At 31.8% G+C, this 16,430-nt stretch overlaps 2 protein-coding genes across 6 annotated transcripts in view; one reads left to right on the top strand and one right to left on the bottom strand.

Moving 5' to 3' along the window:
- Positions 1–15,216, top strand: part of LOC127728376 (uncharacterized) — a 69,015-nt gene extending 53,799 nt beyond the window's left edge. For all 4 annotated transcript variants that reach the window (XM_052235721.1, XM_052235725.1, XM_052235723.1 and 1 more), the window contains 4 exons: positions 8,133–8,747; positions 10,350–10,597; positions 11,565–11,681; positions 12,502–15,216. In XM_052235721.1, the coding sequence (XP_052091681.1) occupies positions 8,133–8,747; positions 10,350–10,597; positions 11,565–11,681; positions 12,502–12,643 (1,122 nt within the window). In that variant the 3' untranslated portion in view covers positions 12,644–15,216. The remainder of the gene's footprint in view (positions 1–8,132; positions 8,748–10,349; positions 10,598–11,564; positions 11,682–12,501) is intronic.
- The window catches only part of LOC127728372 (band 4.1-like protein 5), a 238,305-nt gene that overhangs the window by 124,181 nt on the left and 97,694 nt on the right, over positions 1–16,430 (bottom strand). The window lies entirely within an intron of this gene.

The following is a 16,430-nucleotide window of genomic DNA, read 5'->3' as shown; positions in this document are numbered from 1 at the left end:
GAAATATAAGAAAGTATCTTTGATCGATAATAAAGTTTTATGTTTGAACTTCCTGCTTAGAACAAGGAAGTGTTGGTTTTCCTTATTAATGGACAAGGGTAAAGTGCTTATTATTCTCTTTCCCTTAACGAATCCAACATAGCTTATGCACTAATAAAAGTCACTTAATGTCAAGTATAATACAAAAGCAAAATGTATTCCCCGAATATAAGTCGTTTACGTTAAAATCTTTATATTCTACTTTACCTGGTAACAAAGTAAGGATATAACAAATAATTTTGGTGTTTCCTTGTGTTAAATTTGTTTGTATATTTTGTGTTATGAATAAACTCATCATAAATCCATTATGAAGCGATACTGAGAAAAATCGTTTTAAAAGTCAGAACTAACAGAGCAATTCTGGATAACTTGTTTTACTGGATTATGTTATTATTTTATCTTAGAAATTTTACCATGTAAAAAATCTTTAACTTGAGAAAATTTTACTTAAAAACTGTTATAACTTTATATGAATATCTTATTTAAATAAATTTAATTTGGACTTTTACGATTGCAAGCACTTCTATTCTTTCGTCAATTTTTGGTTAATTTATGCGTTAAGTCTATTTCATAGAAACCTTCGGTAAAATATTAAGGATGTTCAAAAAAATTTTGATCACTGTGAATGAAAACAACACATACTATTTTTTTTGGATTTACCTTTACATGCGAAACTCAAATTCAAATATTTGACCGCCTCGGTGGTCTCGTGGTTGCGTATTCGCCTCGAGTGCAGTAGTTCATGGGTTCATACCCTGACCGGGTCAAACCAAATACTTTAAAATTGGTATTTGCTGCTTCTCCGCGGCTTTAAGGAATAAAGTAAAGATTGGTCGGCTTGGAGTCGGAGTATTGAGTCCGGGTAGGGTGACATGTCTTCCGACGGGCTGTTACCTTGTGAACTAGCATGTTAAAAATCCGACTCAGGGTATCGGTCTGGTATAAAGCAGGGTTAATATTCGTATTACAAAATCATGTTCTCGTCTTGAATGTGCATTTAATTTGCAGTCAGTCATTCATCATCATCATCATCATCATCATCATCATCATCATCATCATCATCATCATCATAATATTCGTATTACAAAAACATGTTCTCGTCTTTAATGTGAATTTCATCATCATCATCATCATCCATCATCATCATCATCATCATCATCATCATCATCATCATCATCATCATCATCATCATCATCATAAATAATAGTAAAATTCATCTAAGGTCATCTTTGCCTGATGGCGCTGGAACCTTGGCTTTTTCATTTGAATTTGAATTCTTAATTTGGATATGAACTGATAATTTGATTATAGTATGTTATGAATGATGTCAGTACCAAAGGACTGACTACTGAACTGATGATACCATCGAGTACTGACAGTTCACCAATAGTGGTATCGACCTATTGATTGTAAATGAAAAAAGGACACTTTATAAATTTCGTGTGTCCAAAGCGGATTTCTGGATTAGCCTTCGTCAAACCCAAATATTTGAAAGCCATGGACTCGCATGGATTTTTGTTTCATCCAATTATATGAAACCTAATACTACTAAAAAATAAATACCTATTGATTAGAACAAAGCTGTTCAATAACTTTTAGATACCATTTTGACATTTTTTTGACACTATAGGGTTTTTGGTTTTGTATTGAAATTAGGTGCATTTCTCAGTAATTTAAGGTACATGTAATATGTCCGTAATATTTTACCAATGCAAATCTATTGTAACGCATAACGCTGTTCAGCAGCATCTTGGTCACTTTTAATTACAATTGTTTTTGTTGTTAATTTTGAGTAGGCAATTTTCTAAATGACATATGATAACACGTCAAGGAACAGTTCTCTAATATAGTTTATTCTAAAAATGTTATAACAAAAGTACCAGGTAAATTAAAAAAAGGGAAGTCAATAAAAACTGACAAAACCAAACACTCAACTACATCAACCAACGAAACGACGGAATATAACTGTCATATTCCTGACTTAGTAACAGGCGTTTTCCGAAGTAAGTGATGGGTTAAACCTGGGTTTATTGCTATTTAAACCTCCCACTTTTATGAAAGTTGTATACAGTTTCGTTACATTGACAAAATTGTTTGAGCAACTCATACAGACATAATTGGTTAACTTGAAAATAATTGAGATCCATGAGCCAAAATTGTGAAACATATATCATAGATATTCAGCATAACTAAATTATATAATCCAAAACAAGCACAATCTAATCTTTTAGAGACGCCAACACAAAGCTTCTGTAGTTGGCAGCAAATATAATCTAGAACAGTATAGTAAAACATAATGACATATACACACTATCCTGATAAAGTACAAATTAAGTAAAATATAAATACGAGGGCAAACAAAATGAAAATATCACTATCAAAAATCCATTCGTTAAAAGTGCCCTTCTTCACCTATCAGCAGCAGGAACACTCGAAGCCAATTTGAAATCTGGGTGTTAAAATACCGAACAGCTTCTAAAAAGGAACATAAAAGAAGAAAGGTAAATAAAGAAAAAACTGCAAAATTAGATAAAATGATGCACGTCAGCACCTAGAATCTTTAAATCAAGACCATCCTGTATTATTTGTGAAGTTTACACTTAATGTTTATCTAGAAGGTCTTGGTACTTCAAATTATTTTTTGAGAAAAAGGACGAATAAATAAAGGCAATAGTAGTATAACGCTGTTCAATAACAGACAAGACAAGACGTTCTTTGACAAAACCCTGGCTCCTTAATTTATTGCTCAGACACCGATAACGATATTCATAGTCTGACTAGCAGCCGCAAGCTCTTGCATACCATATGAGTCGAGAAATGTATACACCATACGCGGGTAAGTTTGGTTGATTACCGCTAAGGTTAGAAAAATTTGAAAAATTGAAACCGCCTCGTTTGTCAGTTGCTCTGTTTCTATGATTACCAAATTTTGATCAAATGACATACATTTCACCTTTTAAAGAATTAGATATTACGTTGTCACTTGAGCAGTAAACACAATCCATTCAAGTTGTTTTTTATTGTACTGTTTTTCTTCTTCTTTATTTTCTTTTCTTTTATGTTATTTATTTATATTATTTATGAATAAGTGTGTTAAAGTGCAGTTTTGAGTCCATTACCATTTCTCACACTTTAAGCGATTCAGTGTTTTGTAAACTTTCCGCGTTTTAGTCTTTTATTTATTGAGCTTTGATTCTAAAGTAATTTAATTTAATACGATGTTAATGTTAAAATATTTGACATTAATAATTTTATGAGTTTTTCTTTTTCTCGTTGGAGGTCTTCCAAACCGAAAAGGATGCAATAAAAGTCTTTTGAAGTATCATCTTAGTGCATCATATATATATTCATTAACTTTAGTACAAAATGTAATTTAGGCTATTTAATTTGACATCGATAATAGATAGATATCCAATAGAAATCAAAATATACAAAACATACATCCTTGTATTGACAAACTGGTAAACATACAATTCAAAATATCTCATGGATAAGACTACAATATTTGTCCTCTTGAAAAGTTGTGGTTTATATTAAAAGTTAGGACTTAATAGTTTCATGCGTACATAAACTGCAAATGACTTTCAAATGACTCACTACCGATTGTTTTCGGTCCTCAAAGAATTCACTATCGGTTCATAAGGACAGTACCGTGACTGGTCATCAAAGGTCTTACTTGATGTATTTGATTAGTCATCAAAGGATTAACTATCAATATATACTTAAAGTACTGGTCCTCAGAAGACTCATTATTCGTTTATATTTACAGTCCTGTTACTAGTCCACAAGGTCTCACTATATATTCATACTATTCAGCACCTGACATCACCCCCAGTTTTTGGTGGGGTTAGTGTTGCTCTGTCTTTAGTTTTCTATGTTGTGTTTTATGTACTGTTTGTCTTTTGATCGTTTTTCATTCTTTTTTGCCATGGTATTGTCAGTTTGTTTTCGGCTAATGAGTTTGAATATCCCTTTGTTATTTTTCGCCTCTCTTTTACAGTATTGTTACTAGTTCTCAAAGGTCTCATTATCGGTTCATACTTACAGTATTGTGACTGGTCCCCAAAAGACCCTCAATCGGTTCATACTCATAGTACTCTGATTGATCCTCAAAGGACTATCTCTCTGATTATGAATTATGTACTGTGAAAGTCCATCAAAGAACTCACTATCGTTTCAAACATACAGTATTGTTACTGATCCACAAAGCAACCTCCATCGTTTTATTACTGATAATAATGTGATTTTGCTGAAAAGGTTCGATATGGTTTCTATAGATTGTTCTCAAAAGGACTTAAATAGACTTGACAGAACTGTACAAAGATTATTGAAACATAATACCTGTCAGAACTGTACAAAGATTATTGAAACATAATACCTGTCAGAACTGTACAAAGATTATTGAAACATAATACCTGTCAGAACTGTACAAAGATTATTGAAACATAATACCTGTCAGAACTGTACAAAGATTATTGAAACATAATACCTGTCAGAACTGTACAAAGATTTTTGAAACATAATACTTGTCGGAACTGTACAGAGATTATTGAAACATAATACCTGTCAGAACTGTACAAAGATTTTTTAAACATAATACCTGTTTTGGTATTTTGATATCAATAAGGAAGCAAAAGTGAAACGACACACAATACTCGTGTCAAAGACGTTTATATGGGACAGTTGTGGACACATTATAGAAACGTTTTCAAACAGAATTTAGTACTGGGTAAAATTGGAGAGCCTCCCTATAATAAAAAAGATGTACTGTCGATAATCATAATGATACTTTTTACTGTTGAATATACGGAAATGAGTCCTATTTTTTGTGTATTTTTATCTATTAAATCAAATTGATATGATGATATACTTCCTCGTGTAAATAAATCTGTTTCCAATAAATGTCGATTCATACAAGAATGAAAAGCATTGTTTAACATTTTATTTCTATTTACAAATGGGGGCAAACCAGAAAGTTATGCAAATTGTTACTGCAAATATCCTTTAATACTTATCACCTATTCATATCACTCTCGGTTCAGTGTGATATGAGAAATATTTATTCATACGGGATAAATAACAGACTTTATCCATAAGAGAAGAAATTGTAGTATTGTTTACTAGTTTATGGCCTGTTAAAATCATCAAAGATACCAAGCTTATAATTTGGAGCGTCAGATGCGCGTTTCTTCTCCGTAGGACTCATTAGTGGCGCTAGAATTGACACAGTTGGAAGGCTAAATCAAAAACGAAGTTGAAGAAGATCAAAAACCGAAAAGTTGAGGCAAGTACGACGAATGCAATCTATGCTGGGGGTAAAAAAACTTTCGTGTTTCGAATATTTCAACTATTGTAAATATTAAAAGTATAGAAAATGAAAACATCAATGATATATTATTTCAACACAAAGTTGACTACTGGGCTGGTGATAAAATCGGGAACGAAACGTCCACCAGCAGTTTTATCGACCTTGTGGTTGTATAAACCCATCAAGGATTTCAGGCCTATAATTTTGTTACCCCAAGAAAAGCGATTCGTCTACATTAGACTCATCAGTGGCGCTAAAATCAAACAGTTGGAAGGCCAAACCAAAAACAATATTGAAGAGCATTAAACACCGACACGTAGTGCCATATACGGCTATGGCAATCTATGCAGGGGGTCGAAAAACCTGCATGTTTCAAACAATTTAACATTGTGTAAACAGTAAATCTTCAGAAAATGAACATATATATGATATTTCATGTCAACATTCAAATATATGACTGCTGGGCTTGTGATACGCTCGGGGAAAAATCGTTCATCAGCAGTTCTATCGACCCAGTTGATGTAAAAACTAATCAAAGACACCTGAACTGAAATCGTAGAGATAAGTGGTTTTTGGATTGATATATTGTACAAGTATGTACCTTTGAGATAAAAACAAAACCGGTGATAGTTGATTACCCCGCCACTTAGTTATGTATTTGGCTCAAAATAAGAAGGGTTGTCAATATTTTAGCTGCTATGATATTTTTCATTTAAAGAATTTGGAGTTGATGGCGCTCGTTGTTAGTCTCTGTTAATTTTTTCCCCAACCATTTCTGTATTCGTGTTGATTTTATAGGTTATTATATAACCCAGACGCTTTCATTTTGTTGAATACTGTATTTTGACCTCTAGATGTCTTTTTTTATATTTTATTTTGTTGTTGAGCTGCTGTTTAATTGGCGTATAACCCATATTTCCTTAGAAATCTAGTTTCACGATATAAGTCAAACCATCATTTTCAATTAAAGCATTATAATGTAATTTGCTTTAAAAAATTTAAAAAACTACGGATGTAACACTGTAACTAGTTTAGCTTAATATATAACAGTCGTACATAAATAATTACCCACGCCTTCAAATGTCATATTATTATGAATTAAAAGGAACTTTATTCAGGAAAGAGATAACATTAATATTAATAGACGACATTATCATTAAAGTAATATTTTGTAGTCGACTTCCTAGTTTCCGTGTAAAGATGATACATGTAACATGTTGATTTATGACAAAAAAAATTGAAAAAAATCAAACCGAAATGGTAAAATGTCAGCTTAAAAAACGAAATTGATAACGCTTCTAGATTGATATGACCAGTCGTAGCTTTTTTGCAAATTTATCTGGTGCAGATTTTGTGTTGTAAACGGCAAAACATATAAATATATATAGTTTTTAACAATATACAGGCGTCTTTACAAAATTACAAACTCTAAATCGTTCAAAGTCTGAAAGGCATTAATCAATTTTTAAAAAATTTGCAAAAATATGCTTAGACACCATCTTTTCAATAAAACAAAATGAAAATAAAGAAATGCCACAAGTTGTTTTTTTCTTAATTCATTCTGCTTTTTGATGACTTCGGAGAAATTTTATTCATCATGTTCTGCGAATTAATTTGTTATACCAGAAACAATAAATGTATTCCGAGAACTTGTACTTGTCAAGGTCATTATCTATTTTTGTATTTTTAAATCTTTTCAATTTAAAGCGTCGTTGCCCCCAAATAAGGTCATCTAATTGAAATAATTTTGAATATCATAAACTATTAATAGATTCTTTCATAAAATGTATAGTAATATAATTAAAAATAAATGCTTAAATCTGAAATAGAGACTACATTTATACATGTGATATCTGTCCTAGCTATTGTTGCCTTCCTAGTACTCCAAAGCAATCATTTGTACATGTGTTGCCTTCCTACCATTCCTTTGAAAATATTTGTATCTGTAATATAGATCCTATTGTTACATTCATTGTACTTCATCTGATGATATAACCAAGCACCAGGAACAGTTGTTCCAATAAATCAAAATTTCGGATAATTAATTATAACAAAACATTCCTACACAGTCTGCACTAAACTTATATCAAAGCTACAGCGCATGTATTGCTGTTCTTCATCTACATGTATTAGTGTTGTCTTCAAAACGAAGCAATAAATCTCATCTCAATAAAGATGTTTCATGACTAGAAACGCTATAACTGGAATCAACTTCTAATGGAGACCATAAGCTCATTTTATTGATTATACCAATTTGTTTAAGTAAAAGTTTCTACAAACGATACCGGTTTGTAGATTTAGATGTACAACATTGAATGCGTTGTTCCTTTGCATTTAGTTCAGTAAAGTACGTGCAGGTACATTGTGTCATAAATGAACACCTTTCTTTTACATGATACATTTCACTAAATTGTTTGAGTTTCTACTATCATGTTTGTTTGTTTGAAATACTTACATACATATACTACATATACTACCTTCATATTCATAACTAATTTGGCTAAATACTTCGACCACTCGTCAATGATACAAGTACAGCTTAAACCTAGATACTAAATTATCTGGAATCGTTCCCAGTTTGCTCAAGCTTTAATTTCAATGTTGTCCCTTTACATATCTTTGTAATAATGCTTTTTATTTTTTTCTATTTTCTTTTATTTGGAAGAGGTATCTCTCGCTCTTGTATTGTGCCATAGAATTTGGTATATTGATGGTCCAGGTAATACAGTTTTTTCGATACTCCTCCTTGGTTATATCATGTTTTATATTTTTCTTTATATTGCAGATGATGACAAATCTTATCAATCTACAGGCTAATCAACATGGAGAGGGACATAGCATGGATAATTTCTTACTTCAAAATTTTGGTCCTGAACATGACATCCCAATCCGACTTCCACACCATCCGAACGTTGTTAATATCCGCCATTTTTATATGGGCGCTACCGATAGATTTAAGAAATTCATGAATCTATTGATTCCAACGAAAATTGATGTTCCAATTGAAATGGCCAACAGAACTTCATTTTTGGTCATGGACAAATATCCACAAACATTAAAATCTTTCATGATACAACAACGATCAGCATTTTCAGAGCCATGTTTTGGACTTAGTGCAAACTTTATTCTTCAATTGTTGTATCAGATACTATCTGCAGTTCATCATCTCCAGAAAAATGGTGTTGTTCATAGAGACATCAAGGCGGACAATATTTTTCTAGACAATTGCCTACGACCGGTCCTAACTGATTTTGGATTTGCTAAGACATTAACGTATCCAGATGGTAGTCCCGTGACACTGACAGATGGACGACAAGTGTTTGCTGGAAATAGTCATGCTTGGGCACCAGAACTGACAAGATTTAGTAGAGGAGGATCACCAACCGATAGAAATGAAGAAGTATGTCTGAATAGTTTACTTAGTCAAATTGGAAGCTACTAGGACCCTGTATAGATCACCTTGAAATACAGTATTGATATTTATAATCAGATTTTTACTGATGAAACGTTCATCACAATACTCAAAATTAATGATACGATTTCGGAATTATACTTTTTATCTCCCCCACCCCGTAATTCGTCAATCTATTGATTAAATGTTTGGTATTGATCATATCATAAGAAGTTACAGATTGAGTTTGAACTACGTTCTAGTAAATCAATTTTTGTCGAAATTATAACTTGTGAAAATAAAGAGTTGCTTGAAAATATAATTCAGTAGATATTTGGTAAAAAGTCATATGATAAGAAGGTACAGATTCCGTCGGGTTTTTATGCTTGAATCAATTTTCTAGTATTAGATATGTAGTCATATCTCAATAAGTTACAGATAAGGTTTCAGTTTTGTTGATGTAAGGCAATTTTTGTGGAAATTTTAGTCAATGACAAAAGAAATTACTAATAAACATCAGTTTCCTGTCATTTTCCAACAATGCCTGGATCAAATTGACTATATTGTTTATAGTTCTATCATACATTTCCTTTTTGAGTTTTGTTTCCGTTAAGTGATTTTTGCATGAATTGTGGTCCTTGGACATAAAAATTTATTTTTCAAGGGTCGGATTGGGCCTGCATTTGTTTTTCTGACACAACTAATGATAAAAATTCCCACATACATTAATAAAAAGTTAAGGCTTGTTCTATATAAGTGTAAACCCATTCAATGAAAACTTTACAAATGGTAGGAGACATTGTGAATTTATGAAAACCCTCAAAATGCTCATTTTATTTTTTGATCGTTTATCAATTTAAGTATATATAGATTAACGTACGGCCTTTAACAATGATCAAAACCAATACTGTATAGTCAACTGTTATAGGACTTGACATAACAAAATCGGAAACAATTCAAACGAAAAAATCATATTCAATGTGGCGGGATTAAAAATGATAATGAGTGCTCAATCCTCCCTCTAACCTAGGACAGTGTGTAACATCACAACATAACTATACAAAGCAGTCGGAAATGACTCATCAGATCGATACAAAGCACAATTATAACTGCATAATGATAAGATTTACAAAGTACCGGTCTAAGAGATACTCGCAGTTACTGAAAGCTAGTTCAAAGCCAATAACATCTAAATAAATAAATCAATGTTCTCCCAGATGAAAGTATCAATCAGTACACATCCAGCGGATTTGATTTTAAGAAGCCAAAAACAATCTGAGTAAAGCATGACCTTGTGCAATTCTTAAATATAAGTATATTATATCAACAGGGTGTAGGACCATAATTTTTCATAAATGTATGGCAATACCTATTTAGTTTATTAAAATAATCAATGATTTTACATGAATCGTACATAAGTTTAAATTTGGTTTCAATTGGCAGGTGGTTTCAGATGATATTTCTTCCAAAGTTAACAGACCCACACTTACACACCCATTTGTATTTTTATACATTGCTTGCATTTACAACTCCATATTATTAAACGAAATTATGTTAGTTCAGATTTAACGTATGTTTGCAATTGGTTGTTTATTTATAATTATTTTACAGATGACAACACTCCAGCAAGTTTATGGCAAGACAGACGCATACGCAGTTAGCAGGATGTTTTACGGTTTAATAAGACCTATTGGTGATGGAGACACTTTTCCACAATCGTCCATCAGTCGTCCACATTATGAAAACTCAGATATACCAGAACTTCCTGGGTGTTATCAAAGAGGTCTGTGTTGGATTCTACGTAGTTTGGTACTAGATGATCCTGTTCAACGCATTTCGGAAAGAAAAGCAGTGTTGTGGTAAAATATATATTCAATCGAGACATGTTTATTTTAAATCAATGCAGCGACGTTTTAATTTCATATTTGGATCAAAATAGTCATATTGTTATCCAGTATTGTACTCATGTGCTGACATGCATTATCATTTCGGTAATATTTACTATTCATAAAACTTGCATTCTACCCCAGGCATATATATTAGTAGTCTTAACCAGATATTATTTAACGTTTTGTAATTTTGGATCTCAATACTTAATGAATTTAAGCTTCTAACTGTTTTGACTCAGGCGCCGCTGAGTAGTCTTCTGTAGTTAAAACATGTCCGGCATATTGAATTATAAGCTGGTATTTTTATGAGTTTTGCCAACCTTTGGGTCGATGCCACAGCTGTTGAACATTTCGTCACCGAAAGTAACACATGCCGAAAAGTCAGCACTACAGCTCTGACATAAAATATCATTGAGACTGTCATTGAAATTTACTGTTCATATAATAATTCGAAACACCAACGTTTTCGCACACCGAAGCATAAATGGCCTTATCGAGATATGGCACAACTTTTTAATTTGTTTTCAGTTCTCTTAAACTTCCTAATTCTTTGATTTGCCAGCTATATTGAATCGATCACCAATGACGCGTCCTGTTCACGATTGATTGATTAATTTTGTTGCGTTTATCGCCAGTTTCAGCCCTCTTTTCTTCATTTGGCGGCCACCTTTTATAGATGGAGTAAGCCGGACGCCCAGGAGAAAACCACCGACCTTCGACAGGAAAACTGACTATCCTAATTAATTAAAATTGGAGTCGAATGCACCTGCCACGAGCGGGATTCGGACTCACAATCTCAGTGTTGCTAGGCTAGTGGTAACTTCTTAGCCGATTCGGCCACAGAGGGCCCTACTGTCATTGTGTAATACTGTTATATCAGAACTTTTTGCGTTAACGTTCATCAGTGTTTCCCTATAACGACTGTTTAATTTTTCAGTGCTGGGATGATGTTGTTTTATCCCAGGAATTGTGAGTTAAGGATCGAATCAGATTCTGCAACATACTGCCAAGCCAGAATATTATCATTGTTGTCCATGGCTGACAAATCACAGATGTAAGTATCTTACCAAAAGTATTCAAAGTATTAACGATCTATTGAATGCAACGAACTTAGGGTTATTTATTATGTCTAAACGTTTGACAAAACTGGAGTGTAAAAATATATGAACATCGAACATACTGTAACAGTTAAATAGCCATGATAAATCCTTTGATTTTCGTTTGCACAATACGTGTTTCCTGAATAACCTGCGCCTGGAATGCACGTGACCAAAAGCATGTATTATAGCACAATTGAAAGATTTTATATATTGAAATTTCTGATGAAATATATCATATAAATCATGAAAGTAACGAAATACACTTTTTGCATGGGCGGATGGTAACATCGTGGACTGACAGTACACTTGCAGTAATACATAATAAACATTATACACAATAAAAAAAATCTCGAAGGACACCTTTAGTATTGCCTATGACTGAACAGTGACCAATAGAAAAGTCCTTTGAAGAAATAGGAATTAATAATTAATCTTGATAATATAAAAAACACTACAAATAATAATTTTTAACGTATTCCATGAAGCCTTTAACGCCTTATTTATTTTTAGTGGCATAGCGAATATGAAATAATTTTCAAAACCACTTTTATATTTGATATAAAGTAGCAGTTCACACTTTAGTTTAAAATTTTACTTCTACACACAGTGGCTTCATATGAACACAAGAAAGCATTGTTTTTTTATGCTAGAGAATGCCACTCATTTTGGATAGTATACATTATATCATGATATTAATATTTTGATTAATTATGGCATAACGTCGGATGTAAATTTTTAATAATTGTTGTGAACGTTTTTTTAAATATATTTCAGTAAACCTGTAGGACAATCATTAACAATGGAACAAAGTGTAGAGGCAATGACTCTTGTGCTTGAAAGCGATTTTCTTTTTAATATATCTCCATCAGAATTCTGGGAAACGTTCCAGTATCTCAAAATGAGGGACTTGTTATGAACTGGACTGTTCATCTCGGATAAATGTTAACATTATGTGTATACCTTTTGTTTGTAAGTCTGGTGTTACTTCTTTGAATGCATCTCTTTTATATATTATGCAAATGTCTTTCATGTAAATTCAATGTATGACCTACACGCAGTGTACGTGTCTTGTTATGAATATACATGTTTTGTGAAAAGAAATCTTTACGTAAACTCACAATATAAAAAAAAGTGTGCTAGACAATTTTCCTGATTTTCTGTGTATGGAAAAGTGCTGTATATGATATAACAATTTACGATATAGTTCAATATCCGTCATATTTTTTTAATTTTCGGGAAATAGCAGGAATTGTCTATTTCAATTAAACATCATAAAATTAAAAATGAAAGCACTTTATCTCTTCCAAGTTTTGAGAACTGGGGTTTATATTAAATTTTAAACTCAAAATTTTTATTTGTATCATTTCCTCCACAGCATTGAAGACAGCAACACATGACACAAGAAACTTATTGATACGGCGATTATTTATTTTATATAGTGTTTTTGTATGTTTTTACCAATATTTTGGGGTTTTATTGAAACACAGTTTTAAAGAGGGTATATTTATAAAATATTAACATTGGGTCGACTTAGGATATACATTGGAGCCAGTAGATCTGATTCATGTATAGTAGAAGACGCTTACCCTGTCTACGCACCCGGTCTCGCTCCTTTTGAAGTTCATGTGATTCCCATTATTTTTGTTCGTTACCTTGATTGGTCTCTTCCTAATCGGGGAGGGTTTAGGAAGTCTTTTATATTAAACAGAATGAATTATAATCCCACTGAGGGCAACATATCAATTTGTAATGCAAAGATGTAGTTTTAACATTGTTGATCCGAACTCAAGATGTAAATAGTACGTACATTTTCAATATACAAATAGTTTACCAAATGTACAGGAAAAAATATACGCCAAAGATAAAATGTCACCAATAGTTATTTCTTTAGACACCACAAGTGAATTATCTCAATTCATAATTGTTCTTTGTTCTTTGTATACTAATTTGTAACTAAGTTAAAAGTGTTCATAACTCATTTTGAACAGTAAAAATGAAAAGAGGATATTGGGGATGCTGTACATAAGAAAACCATTGTGGATTTAGAGTGAAAAGATGAACCATGAATTTAAGGGTTAAACAAAGTACAAATTTCTTATAGACTTGAAAGCAGAATTTGGCAAATCAATGACAAAACACAATGATTCATCAATCACCGAAAATGTGTTACCACGAAAATAAATGAATCCACAGTAATACCGGTTTCAGTGCACACGACGGAATTATTTTCATCACACAAACATTTTGGGAATCCAAATATATGATGTATTTCAAACTATATTACATTTACCAAAAAATCAAAAGAACAAAAGGCAATAAAAAACCATGTGTGGTTCCACATTACCAATATAACACTAAATATCGGGTTTTTCCAAGTTTGGATATCGGTATGATATTTTGTTTTTTTATCTGAACTATGCTATATCATAATTTCTACCTTTTAACCATTCAACTGAAAGAACTATATATACATGCGATTTATATCATGCATATTGTGCAATATAGCCTTCGGCGACATGAGTCTAGTAACTACATCATTATCCTCTTTTCATTTCATAACGTCACACTTACATTTTAAAAATCTTAATTTACAAAAATGTAAAATCTGCATGTGGGTATTTCAGAATTCAGAAACCGGGGATTCGGTCCCATTTTTTGGCATAATTAGTCGCCGCTTCACCAATGATTCAGGGACTATATATTGGTTTGTCTTTCACCTCTTGTTGGAGTTTCCCAAAAAAAGTTCATTTTCCCAAAATAGCCATTTCTCTCTTTCGGTTTCTATCAGAGACAATCTTTTATAATTTCATGCACAACGTTAAACATGTTTTTTTTTCATGTTAAAGGTTACAAGATATTACAACTATTTAAACAAACACGTTAAATGATTGCTTCATTAAAAACTTTCAATTACCACAGTCATGATGAACATAAGAAAAACAAGATATTATAGGACATGACAAATTGATAAGATGATATTCGAAAGTTTTGGTTAAAGAAATGTAGACAGGTACAAAGGAAAACTTACGAAGGAATTCTTTTTTATTGTTATAGGTGAAAACAATGTTCACACAAATGATACCAAAAATTTACAATTACAGTGGCTTCCTTAAAATTTTATAAAGTAAATCCTCTAAGACTTTAGGTGTTAGTTTTTCACATGGAGGAAATTTATTCGTTAGTATTTAGTTATGTTTATGTTAGTGACTTGAATAGTCTATATTAGATATAAGTCATAACTGCTGGTTTCAACAAGCTAGTCAGGTTTTATTGTTTATGTTTATTCGTATATATCATTTTTATTATTTGCAGAAACGTTTAATGTGTTTAAGTTTGCCATATACTGTTCTATTCGGGACTTACTAGTTATTCAGTATGGACCAAACTTGTAACAAGTCAATTGTCTTTATTAAAGGTTTAAGAAATCCAAAAAATATATTTGTGCAATTAATGTCATGGAATCATCAAAATAAATGAAAGGAATAATTATTTTTGTCTTCATGCACTGCGGTTATGATATTCAATTGATTATTATTTAATCACATGTCTTGATTTTTTTTCTCAATCGATTTATGAATTTCGAATAGCGGTATACTACTGATGCCTTTATTTATAATACATTTCTTAAAAAAACAAAAAATAAAAGGCCTTGGCCTCGGCAATTAATTCAAAAGTTAAAACAAACAGTCTGTATTATGCTAGAGACAATAAAACAAATAATTATGGCATCAGGACATGCTCATGAACATCATAAACAATATGACAAATGTATGAACCTGTGCAAGGGGGGAGGAAGGCAACACATGAGTATCGACAGGATGAAGGACTAAAAGTGTCATAACAGTACAGCCATACATATTTAGTTGTTTTACTAAAAATAAAATCAATGTTAGTCCGGCGAAGAAAATATTCACAGATAGTTTTACAATGTTAAAATGATAACCGTTTCAGATTGAACTTAATCAAAGGGTGTGTCAGTTTTTATGGACCATTTCTTCATTACTGTGGATTCATTTTCTTTCGTGGATATCAATTTTCTTTTATTGAGGATATTTTGCAATTTGGTTGATATTTGATTTCGTGGTTTTACCAAAGTCTCAATAAAAGTCTATCGAAAATTTGTATTTCGTTGAATATTTAAATTCGAGATTTACCTATACCTACGAAATTCACACAAAATTGGTATTATACGAACAATAAGAATAAGAACAAGAATTGTATTAGTTTAAAAATCCCAACAACAGGATTGTTATTACAGAAAAAACATGAATTAATTGTTAATAATGAATTCACAGTAACGGTTCCTACCATATCTCTGAATAAATTAGAATGTGATATTACAATTGTAATAAGGTTTTCTACAGGTACAGCCAAACCTCAAAACCACATCATTGTATCTAGAATTTAGTAAAGGTTTATAATAATCTGTTGAACGAAATCCTGATTAAGAATAATTTACGTAATACATAGATTTCGTTTATTTAAGTCTAGATCGTCACTTCAGACACGCATTCACACCGTAAGAAGGGACAAAAAACATCTCTATTAGAATTGAAAATTAAAAATTTACAAAAAATTGTGTCTTTTGTTGTAAAGTTTGTTGAAAGTTTCTACTGTTCAACTGAAACGTCCATATCTCTGAAAAGGACTATAAGTGTTGTTTATATACTAGTAAGACTTATTTAAAGTCATGTCTCTTGTGT

Source organism: Mytilus californianus, unplaced genomic scaffold (genome assembly GCF_021869535.1).
Source record: "Mytilus californianus isolate M0D057914Y unplaced genomic scaffold, xbMytCali1.0.p SCAF_2, whole genome shotgun sequence".
Lineage (NCBI taxonomy): Eukaryota > Metazoa > Mollusca > Bivalvia > Mytilida > Mytilidae > Mytilus > Mytilus californianus.
This window is presented reverse-complemented; position numbering and strand designations above follow the sequence as displayed.